Genomic DNA, 12,452 nt, shown 5'->3' with positions numbered 1-12,452 from the left:
GTAAGGACTCAATAGGTAGACAAAATGCCAAATCCAGTCTGAACATCTGGCTGACTGTGCGATGATCCATAATAATAATAATAATACAAAGACCTACAAATAGAAATAGAAAACTGTGGCAAAAGCAAGCAAGAGTAGTACCAATAGTAATAGGCTCCTTGGGTGCAATCCCAAAACAACTGGAGCACCACTTGAACACCATTGGCACTGACAAATTCGCTATTAGTCAATTGCAAAAGGCGGCCTTACTAAGAACTGCTTCCATCCTGCGACGATACCTGTAATACCATCAAACATCCACATCTGCCTATCCCAGGTCCTGGGTAAGGACTCGATAGGTAGACAAAATGCCAAATCCAGTCTGAACATCTGGCTGACTGTGCGATGGTCGATAATAATAATAATATAATAATAATAATAATAATAATAATAATAATAATAATAATAATAATAGTAAAGTTGGAAGAGATCTTGGAGGTCATCTAGTCCAACCCCCTGCTCAGGCAGGAAACCCTATACCAGACATGTCAAACACAAGGCCCGGGGGCCGGATACAGCCCACAAAGTGGTTTCATGTGGCCCGCAAAGCCATCCTTGGCCCTGGCCCAGGCTGGCTGGGAGCCAATGTACAATTTTATGGTGGCTATCTATGCTGAAACGCATTCAGTCTTAGCTCCACAAGGCCATCTGGAAACAGCAAGGAACCAGCCTCTGCCGCGTCGGCCCCGCCCCCTGGGTGTTTCTTGCCTGTTTTTCTCCCTCCCTCACCTCAAATATTTTCCCACCACTCTGTACTTAGGAATGAAAGAAGGAAAGAAGGAGAGGGAGGGTCTGAGGGAAGTCCTGCCTTAGTCCTGCCCTGCTGCCCTTTCACCATCCCCTTGCCCCCTCCTCCTGGTCTATCTTGGGGATCTCCCATCCTATTGCTAAGAAAGCTTTGGATACAAAGCCGGGTCTCCTCCCATGGAGAGAGAATGGGCCTCCCTCTGACTTTGCCCTCATACCCATCATGAGCAACCTGGCTAAGGAGAACAACTACAGCAGCAGCAGCTTTGAGGAGGAGGTAAATGCAGCTGGGCACCCCCTAGGGGAAGTGTGGCTGGGCCTGGTGCCGCAGGTGCTTGAGGGCCAGGCTGGGCATTTGACCTCTGCTGCCCAGGGCTCCAGGCAGCTTGCACCAACATCCAGCCCTCTCCCCCGCATAGCTGAAAGGAACAGTGAGACTCCACTAGTGGATCATGCCTTGGCACTTGCCCTGATCCCACCCCCTTCTGCCAGAGACCCTCAGATCTGTCCCACTCCTGCCCAGGCCCCCACAGGCACCTTTGACGTGAACGATGTAGAGCTGGCCACGCCCATCCAGTAGACCACACCCCCTCCATCCACACCCACCCAGTAGCCCTCACCCATCCTGGCGACTCTCACCCGGTCCCTGAGGGCAACCGCAATGCTGATACAGCCCTCAATGAAATTGAGTTTGACACCCCTGCCCTATACCATTTTGGACAAATGGCTGTCCAGTCTCTTCTTAAAAACTTCCAGTGTTGGAGCATTCACTGCTTCTGGAGGCAGGTTGTTCCACTGGTTAATTGTTCTAACTGTCAGGAAGTTTCTCCTTAGTTCTAGGTTGCTTCTCTCCTTGCTTATTTTCCACCCGTTGCTTCTTGTCCTGCCTTCAGGCGCCTTGGAAAATAGCTTGACACCGTCTTCTTTGTGGCAGCCCCTGATTATTATTATTATTATTATTATTAATAATAATAATAATAATAATAAAGTTGGAAAGGATCTTGGAGGTCATCTAGTCCAACCCCCTGCTCAGGCAAGAAGTGAAAATATCTTTTGAGCTGCAGAGCTTGTAAAGCAAAAAATTATATCGATCTTAGCCTCAATTGAAACATGCAAGTTCCCTTAGGTGTGGATAAAGTACTCTGTGTCTACCAAAATATGTATGAAGATTTAAAGAAAAACAGTTTGGTTTACATTACTAAAATAGTTTGACAGACAATAAAGATGTTTTTGTCAGTGTAAGTTTTAGAAATGATATTTAGAATTCTTGGTTTTTATTTTGCTTTCTATAATTATTCTGTAACTTTGTTATCCATATATTTAAATTCTATTTTTACCCTTTATTGTTGAAAGAAAAATCTTCATCAGAGTCCAGTCCAAGTTGAGAATAAACAAAACAGAGACTGCTTTACAAAGAAGGTTCTTGTTTATTTAGTTGCCAGAAACTTCAGTGACACAGCATGTGTTTCTGGGGTGGCTAACAAAATGGAGCTGGGAGTGGTGGGTTTTTATATCTTCTTGGGCTTTTGTGTTTGGAGTTGTTTCTGTTCAATGAACTTTGACCCAAGTGTGCTCTTCTGGTATTCTAATGGTGGTGGGTTAATCCTATTATGTCCTAAAGGTCATGTCTTTAGATTTTGGGTGGGGGATGTAGATTTAGGAGTCTTCGTCTTTCTAATTCCATCAGCTCCAAGATTCCTGGCTCCAGTCTTTCTGAAAGGATTATCAAATCTGCATTTCTACAAAGCTGGTTTTTGCTTGGGGCAGAGAGACTGGGGGTGGGGGTTCTGCCTAAGATTTTCTATTATTCATTTGGGGAAATATAATATTCTGCCTTCTTTAATATCCCCCAAACTATTTCCTTTTCTGGGGGGGGGGGGCTGACTTCCCACAGAATATTTAAATATTTTGCTTTTTCCATCAAGCTGGAATTAGTTACCATATTTTCTATAGAAATATAACTTTGAATAATGTAAATTTGCATAAGAAACCATTTTGTGGGATTAATTCGTTGAGATCTACCTGTAGTAATTAATTATAAGCAGTTCTGCTTCTCATTGCTCCTTTAAATAAGTCTTCCCAATGCTTGTGTGTGTGTGTGTGTGTGTGTAATATTTATGTATGCATGTATATGTGTATATAAATTTCCTTTGAGCACTACTGTTAGTCCTCTACTTATGATCACAATTGAGCCAAAAATTTCTGTTGCTAAGTGAGACAATTGTTAAATGAGTTTTGCCCCATTTTATGATCTTTCTTGCAACAGTTAAGTGAATCACTGGAGTTAAGTTAGTAACACAGTTAAGTGAATCTGGCTTTCCCATTGACTTTGCTTGTGAGGTCACAAAAAATGATCACATGGCCCTAGGACACTGCAACCATCATAAATATCAGTCAGTTGCCAATCATTCAAAATTTGATCACATGACTACAGGGATACTGCAACAGTTGTGTGAAAAACGGTCACTTTTTTCATTGCTGTTGTAACTTTTGTTGGTAGAAATTCTAGCCCACTGAATAACACCAAACAGCAAGTTGAAATTAGACAGAGATTTATTGGCTACAACGGTTTGCAAAGCGTGGTGGACTCCAAATAAATATTTGAGCCACACCTAGTCACAGCGAAAACACACATTATATACATTCTATCCCGACGCCTTGGCCCCTCCTCTGAGGTTACAATCTTATCAGGATCGCCTAAACAAAATACATTATCCATGCCCCTTACTATTTTGCTTCACCTATTCCCTTATATGTACTTTATCATGAAATCCTATAGCTCAGTGTGGAAATCCTATAGCCTACGTGCAGAACTCTTACAAGGTACATGTACATGTAGAAATTGTGTGGAAATCTTGCAGTCTACGTGTAGAAATTTTGTGTAGAAATCTTTCAGTCTGCGTGTAGAAATTTTACAGAGTACGTGTCACTTAACTTTACTTTTTATTCTAAAATTTTATTCCTAACACTTTGAACGGTCATTAGATGAACTATTGTAAGTTGAGGACTACCTGTATATGCATCTGAAGTGCACTGTGACCTATGAAAGGTTATTCAATAATTATACAATAAATCTATAGGTTTCTGTGGAGAACACAAGATTTTGGAATACCATGCCAAAATTCCTCCCAGTTTCTGTCTAGACTTTTGATAGCTTTAGTAAGCAGACTAACAAATAAAGTTATTTAGAAAGTATTAACAGAAGATTTTTTTTACTTTCGACATAAACAAATCAAAGGCTCGTATTGTGTTATGATCCAAATGAAAAGAAATACGTCACAAAAAGAGGCCACACTAAGCCACCAATCAGCTCCTACGCGAATCTAAAGGAATAACGAATTCGTCAACCCAATCAGCAAAGGCAAAAAGCCCGAAGTTCCTGCCTGATTCAGTTTCCAGGTTAGCCAATCAGAGGGAAACTAATAGTAAGTATAGGCGGGAGATAAGCGCACGCGCACGGATGTCCGTTACTTCCAGGCAGCGCGCGTACGCCACTGTAGGCAAGCGTGGAGAGGTCGGGCGCGCGGGGTAATCGCGGTGGTGAGGTAACGCCGGGCACGAGGCGGTTATCTGTTCCTTTTCGACAAGAACGGAAGGTGCAATTGCCATTGTAGCTACACCGAGCTCAGCGATAAAAGGAAAGCTGCTTCCGCCTTAGGACGCCTCTGAGAGAAACAACCGCAGCGTCAGGTTCGATATCTTCTAGGCCGCTGTGGGCGGGGTTTATACGGATTTGGCCGGCCCACTCGGGCCCCGCGCATTTCAGGATGTCGGCACAGGCTCAGATGCGCGCGATGCTGGACCAACTCATGGGCACCTCCCGTGACGGTAAGAAGTGCTGCTTAATTAGTCAAGCTAGGAAAACCTTCCGGAGGCAATGTCGACGAAAAACAGAAAGGCCCAGAATGATGATTGGCAGGGCTTGTGTCTCGATTATATTTTCCTCTCCATTAGGGCCGGGCCGGGTGAGAGACCAGAGCCCGGGTTTCGGCACTGAGATACGAGAAAGTTTGGGTGTACGATTCGTTTCAGGAAACCGGAGAAAGAGTTGTGTATTCGGTAACGGACGTATTAATACCTTTGTTTCCAGAGCATAGGGTTGTGACAAGGGTAAGATACTGTTCTTGCAAAAGGATTTGATTTTAATTAGCACCGAAATATGAGATTGTGCCTATTCTATTGTTCGTCAGCAGATTTACCTGATTAGAAGAAAGGAAAAAGGCACTCACCTTGTTGCTACTATCGCACACATATTTTGATACTGGAAATCTAACCCAAACCAGCATTTCGAGTTAATTCCTAGCCCTGGTATTAAAATATTTCTGGTGGCTTATTTTAAGCAGTGTGACTGGATACGATATATAAATAAGAAAATAATTGGTTGGATTTCTCTGATACTCTTGTACTTTGAGAGCATACAGTATTTCAGGTTTTATCATTTTTTATATTATATTTCTTGGCAAATGAATATTTTTACAAGAATTTTTTGAACAGTTTACTTCAACAAAACAGGTATATGTTGTGATGTTTCTGAACAATATTTACAACAGTTTATGTAATAAACATTTTAGTCCCTTTGTGAACACATTTTGAAGAAATGTAGTGGGAAAAGGGAAAAGGTTGCATAAAATATATGCATACAAAATAAGCTTAAATTTGATCTTAAGAAATTTCTCACATATGAATCTGCTTACACAGATTAATGAGTTTTCCCTAGGGAAACACAGTAATCCTTTTTGAATGCATGGTAGATTGTTTTTCTATTTTGATTTACTATTACATTATAATCATTTTATCTATGTGATTGTGTGCACACAATTACACAGATAAAATGATTACAACTTTTGATGTAAATAAAATACAGTGTTATCCGGTATTGTGTTTTGCTTAGAAACATTGTTTAAAAATTGTTCATATAAGGGTGAGGTTGGCAAGATAGGAATCTGATTCATTCCCAAGAAAACTATTTTGTAAACAAGAGACAGATGACAAAGACCTTTAAAACTGTGAAATCAATAGCCATCATGCCATTGACTGAAAGAAGTGAGAAGGTGAGAACTAGGATTCAGACATTGGGACTTTACATATTTAGAAAGATAGGACTTATAGGTCAGGGTTTTTCGATCTTTTCACAGATTGTACCACTTTTAGGACATGACAATATTCGAGTACCACCAGTGCTTAGCAAGGTGTCAAAAACTTGATTTTAAAAAAGGCAGATTTTGGGTTTTACTGATTAGATTGATTCGTTGTTATAGAAATGGCTAGTTTATACTATTATAAAAGTAAAAAGTTGAGGTTCTATGTTAATGCTTCATTCTACTACAACAGAGGAAGTCAAAAATCAATAACTTTCTTTTCCCCTTCTCCCCCTCACTTTTCCCCCCTTTTTCCTCCCCACTATGTCCTACTATTTGCTTTTGTATTTTTATATTTTATTTCATAATAAAATGTTACAAACCATTAAAAAAAGGAAAAAGTATCGGTTTTAATTTCTTCAGTGGCGGTTCCTTTGCTGAATCACTTTCCCTTTGCACTGACAAATGTATGATGAATTTATCCATATTTATTAATATGCACCACTACCTTGGTGGTCAACTGCCTGGTCAGCCCTTCTTCCTCTCTCCCTCTCCTCATTCTTTTTCCTCCCTGCCTACTATGCTCTCCTTCCATAGCCTCTTCTCCCCTCTCTTTTTCTTCCCTGCCTGCTGGGCTCTCCTTCCACAGCTTATTCTCCCCTCTCTTTTTCCTCTCTGCCTGCTGGGCACTCCTTCCACAGCCTCTTCTCCATCCCCTTCTTTCCCTGTCTTTTTTCCCCCTCTTCTGCCAAAACCTGCTCCTTTTATATCCTCTCCTCTTTCCCCACTCCTCCTTTTCGGTGCACCTCCAGCTGACTCCTCAAAGCTGCGCTTCTCCATCTCTCTTTCTCTGTCCCCTTCTTCCCCCCCCCTTGTCTTTTTTCTCTCTCCCTTTCCCGCCAAAACCTTTTATATCCTCTCCTCCCTCCTCTCCCCTCCCTTACTTTTCGGTGCACCTCCAGCTACGTGCTGCTACTGGAAATGCCAATCGGCTGGAGCCTGGAAACTCAGCAGAGCCCCAGCAACACCACAGCTCCAATTGATTCTCCCACAGGCCTGTGCAATGCCGCTGCTTTAGTTCATCCCCCTGCTACACTTTTACCTTTTTTTTTACAGTGCTTTTCAACCCATCGTACACATACCACCTATCAGGTGCTAAAGTACCGCCAGTGGTACACGTACCATGGGTTGCAAAGCACTGTTCTAGGTGATGGTAGATGGAGAATTTCTGATATGCATGGCTTCCTACTTATACCCTTTGGGAATGTGGAATAATTAATTTACAGGTATGAAACCACCTCTGCCTTTTTAGTCTTAATGGCTTGGAGCATCTTCTGTATTCCAACACTAATAAGCCACTGCTACAGATTTTCTTGTACTCTCACTAACTGTTCAGGGTGTCAGTGCCTTGCTCCTGTGTTACAACTTACTTGGATCCAAATGGGCCATTTACCACACACATGATGAACCATGTAGCCTAACATATGTCATAGAAATTGCCCTAGTAGATGGTTCAAGGTTTGTAACTGTTCTCTTCAACACTGAACAGCTGCTTTGCTGCCTGATACATTAGCTAGCTCTTGTATTTAGTGTGAGCTGTACATCTCTAAGACCTAGCAATTTTCTACTGTCCATTCTTGTATAGAATCAATAAGACTGATGACCAGAGGACTTGCAAAATGAGGACCCTCTCTTCTAAAACAAAACAACCCAGGCTTCAGAAATTATAGAACTTAGAACCAGTGCAGTTGGACAGCATCAAAAAATTATCTGCCAATAAAACTGCTGATACATTGAATTCTATGGTTATATTGTGATCATACATGAATGTTACATTAAGACCGGAACTTCCAAAGCACCAGCCCTGTGTTATAGTTAAGGTGAAGGTGTGTTAAGAGCATATGACACAAACATTTTGGGGAAAATTTTGTTCCAATCTATAGGGGCTCAGAGGAACTCAGTGATGTATCATCATGAAATGTCTCCTTTTGCAATTTTTTTCTTAAAATATCTGCCTCCCAATACAGTCTGCTTATTCAATACTAATAATTGATTCACATAGTACTCTTTCTTTTTGAAAGGCTGTATTTCATTTTTGAATATATATAGCTTTGCTTGTCTTGTTTTCATCATCCACAGTTGGAGAAATAGAAAGGATATGTGCATTTCAGAATAATATCTTCATTGGTATATGAACTCGCAGCAATTATTTGGTATTTTACCTCTTGAAGTAACTATTATTTCGTGCATGGTAATTTAAGGCCACATGTCATTATTTGCTACACTTGCTACTAATGTTTCCCATCCCTTCCCCCTCCCAAAGGCCCTTCGTTTTCTGCAAGAAATTTAAAATGTTCAGAGCCTCCTGAACAATCAGTTGGGTTGTCCAAGGTTTCTACAAATGTCCTTCTAACTATCATTGCCAAGAAGGTTTCCTAATCAGCTAGAAATCAGATCAGGCTTTCTATCAAAAGTTTTCCTATATGTGATAATCATCTGACAATTTAAAACTGGATGCTAGATTTTACTGAAACATTTCTAGTATTTTCACTTATCCACTCAGTAGCCCTTTGTTTACAGCTTACATACACTGTACACACTTCTCTCCATCTTATAGACTAGTCGAGTGAAGACTTCCAGATAGAAAGTACTTTGGATTTCAGAGAAGGATATTGTGAAATAATTGAGTTTGTTGGAAGGAATATCAATATAAGAAAAGTGTATATATCTTTCTCCTCCTTTGATAATTCCACTTGCAGTATTTCATAAATCAACCCCCCTGACCACACATTCTGTGGTTCTGGCATCTATTAGCAATTATTTTTCTGAGGTGAAAATGGCTTGCTTGAAAAGGGGGAGGGTGACATTTACAGTTGCTAGCACTCCTGGAAAACATAGATCTGAAAAAGGCTTAAGAGATTTTAAGGAGAGAATTAATTCAACTCAAGTGAAGGACAACTGGAAATACCTTACTTCTTGATATCTCCAGCCAGGAGGAAGGATGAATTGAAAATATTAAAAGCAGGGAAACTTCGGTAACTACAGCTATTGAAATAGCAGAAATGAATAGGACACAACAACTTCATGTCTCTGTAAGACTATTTCTGCTATTTCCAGATCCATATAGGGAAAATGAAAATAGGGAGAGAAATGAGATAAGGATTGAAGATGGCAAGACAGGAATCTCTGGTTTTCACATCAGAAAAAGCAGTTTTAAAAATCAATGTCAGGAATCTTCAGGGCAGTGAAATGAGTAAGCTAGATGGCTATTGAATCAAAAGGCAAGTGGGTGAGCTAGGATTCAAACCTTGGAATTAGCTTTAAAAGTGTAGGATTTCTAGAGAGTTGATAAATATCTTCTATATATGATTTTCTAATTTTGTGTAAGAATTCTACTTACCTAACCTAGTTGAGCATGTGTTTGAATATACAGAATTAGGAGGAAGTTCTCATGAGAATTAGTTCAAGTGTCAGGGTTTTTTTGTTTTGTTTTTTTGTTTATTAAATTTTTTTAAAATTTTACAATAAAAGCCCCTTCCCCAATCCCTCCCAACCCACCCCAAAACCCTCCCCCATTCTTCCCAGAGCTGAATACAGGCTTAACTAGAACTTAAAAGAAAAAAAGTTTTAAACCCAAATAAACGTTAAGCAAATATAATTACACTCAATAAACAAGTTGTAAAATACTTTAACTCCATTATATATAAAAAACAAAAAGAGGAAAAAAAAGAGAAGATAAAAAAATAAAAAAAATTAAAAATTAAAAAATAATAATTACACTTCTAGATAATATCTTAAACTTTAAATATAAATTATTCAAAAGCTAAATAATATTTTCTTATATCATACTTATATTGTATAAAATTTATCCATCTTTTCCACACCAAGAGATACTTCTCTTGCGATTGATCTTTCAAGAAAGCCGAAATTTTTGCCATTTCTGCTAAGTAAGAAACTTTAAAAAACCATTCTTGCAAAGTAGGCAAAGATTCCTTCTTCCAATATTGCCCTATTAACAACCTAGCCGCAGTAATTAAATTTAACATTAAAATAATCTCTTTGTCATCACAATCCGGAACAATATCCAATAAGAACAATTGTGGAGTAAATTTTATCCTTCTTTTAAAAATTCTTTGAATATTCCACCATATCTTAATCCAAAAAGCTTTTATACTTTTACATGACCACCAGATATGATAATAAGTAGCATCCAAGCAACCACATCTCCAACATTTAGGCTGCAGGTTTGGATACATACGAGACATTTTTTGTGGATCAAGGTGCCATCTATAAAACATTTTATAAAAATTTTCCCGTAAGTTTTGGGCTTGCGTGAATTTAACATTCCTCACCCAAATAATCTCCCATGTATCTAATAAAATCGGTTCATCAAAATTTTGTGCCCACTTAACCATACAGTCTTTAACTAGCTCTGCTTCTGAATCCAATTCCACCAAGACACCATAAATTCTTTTAATGTGGGTTCGACTTTGATCTCTAATTTGTTTTAACAAATTCTCATCCTCTCTAAACAAGCCCACCTTATAATCTATCTTCCACCTTTCCAAAAGTTGTCTATACTGAAACCATGAATAAATAATATTTTCTTGTGCTAATTCATCCGTAGATTTTAATTGCCAATTTTTACCATCCCACTTAAGTAATTGTGTATAAGAAATAGTATCCATCTTAACTCCTCTCCTTATTCCTTCTATTGCATGCCAGGGAATAGCCCATAATGGAATTCTTGAATCACTTCTATAATATTTCTTCCAAACCCGAAGTAAAGAAATTCTTAAGATATGAGCTCTAAAAACCCTATCAACCTTTTTATTATAAATTAAATAGGCATGCCATCCAAAAAGTAAATCCCATCCCTCCAAAAGGAGTATATCTACATTTGTTAGATTAACCCAATCACTGATTGATGTTAAGACCATAGCATCATAATACAATTTCAAATTCGGTACCTTAAGTCCACCTCTCTCTCGTACATCTTGTAAAATTTTAAGTTTTACTCTTGGTTTTTTCCCTGCCCAGATAAATTTATTGATACCTTTCTGCCACTCATTTAAATTTGCTTCTTTCTTTAAAATAGGTATCATTTGAAATAAAAAAAGAAATTTTGGCAGAACATTCATTTTAATCGCTGCTATTCTCCCCAAAAGGGACAATTGCAGCTTTTTCCAATTATCCAAATCCTTTTGTATTCTAACCTACAGCGTTTCATAATTTTTATACAGTTTTGCATTGGAAGCAGATAGAATAACACCCAAATATTTTACCTTATTAACGACCTCAAAGCCTGTCAATCTAACCAGGGTCTCCTTATCCAAGTTGGTCATGTTCTTAGGCAATATTTTAGTCTTATTATTATTAATTTTAAAACCTGAAACTTGTCCATACTGATTTATCAATGGTAACAACTCCGTTACGGAATGAATTGGTTGAGATAAAGTAACAACCAGATCATCTGCAAAGGCCCTTAGTTTATATTTTTTTTTATTAATTTTTATTCCTTTTATTTTCGATGATTCCCGAATTTTAATCAGTAAAATTTCCAAAGTTAAAACAAACAGCAATGGGGACAATGGACAACCCTGTCTGGTCCCCTTTTCAATTGAGAATACCTCTGATAAACTTCCATTAACTATAAGTTGTGCCGTTTGTTTTTGATAAATGGCTCGAAGAGCCTGTAAAATTTTATCTCCAAAGTTCATTTCCTCAACCAATCTTAACATAAATTGCCAATTTAATTGATCAAAAGCTTTTTCAGCATCTAAAAATATCAAACCTGCAGAGATTTGGTTGTTCTTATCCAAATATTCTGTTAAGTTAATAATTTGTCTAACATTATTTTTCATATACCTTCCAGTTATAAAGCCAGTTTGATCCATACGTACTAGTTGATTCAACACAATCATAAATCTATTAGCTAAAATTTTCGAAAAAAATCTTATAATCTACATTCAAAAGAGATATAGGTCTATAATTCTTTGGTAGAGTAAGATCTTGGTCTTCTTTTGGGATCAAAGATATAAAAGCTCTACCCCAAGACAAGGGGGTCTCTAAACCCTGTAATATATTATTAAAAAGTTCCCTTAAAGGTTCTATCAACTCATCTATCAAAGTCTTATAATAAATTGATGTCAATCCATCAGTACCAGGTGCTTTACCTAACTTTAATTCTTTAATTGCTGTCATCATTTCCTCTATAGTAATCAATCCATTAATTTCTTGTTTCTGATCTTCTGTTAATTTAGGAAAATGAGCATCTTGTAAATATTTATCTATATCCGAAACCTGTACTTTCCTGCCCGTATATAATTTCTTATAATAATCTAAAAAAGATTTCTTAATCAATTCCTTCTGGAATACCAATTTACCATTATAATTTATTTTATCTATAATTCTCGACTTCTGTTTCTTTCGCAGTTGATAAGCCAGCCATCTCCCTGGCTTATTAGCGTTACAAAATGTGTTATGTTTCATATACAATAAATTAGTTGCAGTCTGATCTGCCATTAACATATTAAATTGCGATTTAAGCAATTTTATGGATTCCTTAACCTTCTCATCTGTAGGATT

The 12,452-nt window shown here is 38.1% G+C and overlaps 1 protein-coding gene across 3 annotated transcripts in view; it reads left to right on the top strand.

Annotated features, from left to right (window-relative positions):
• The first annotated feature begins 4,239 nt into the window (after window positions 1-4,239).
• The window catches only part of LOC120304715 (putative RNA-binding protein Luc7-like 2), a 59,127-nt gene continuing 50,914 nt past the window's right edge, over window positions 4,240-12,452 (top strand). For 2 of the 3 annotated variants that reach the window (XM_039335622.1, XM_039335624.1), the window contains exon 1: window positions 4,240-4,614. In XM_039335622.1, the coding sequence (XP_039191556.1) occupies window positions 4,554-4,614 (61 nt within the window). In that variant the 5' untranslated portion in view covers window positions 4,240-4,553. The remainder of the gene's footprint in view (window positions 4,615-12,452) is intronic. The other variant, XM_039335623.1, reaches the window with a different exon arrangement.

The sequence above is a fragment of the Crotalus tigris genome, unplaced genomic scaffold, assembly GCF_016545835.1.
Source record: "Crotalus tigris isolate CLP2741 ecotype Arizona unplaced genomic scaffold, ASM1654583v1 scf7180000017644.4837335, whole genome shotgun sequence".
Taxonomy (NCBI): domain Eukaryota; kingdom Metazoa; phylum Chordata; class Lepidosauria; order Squamata; family Viperidae; genus Crotalus; species Crotalus tigris.
The sequence above is the reverse complement of the archived record's forward strand: the minus strand, read 5'-3'. Positions and strand labels throughout refer to the sequence as shown.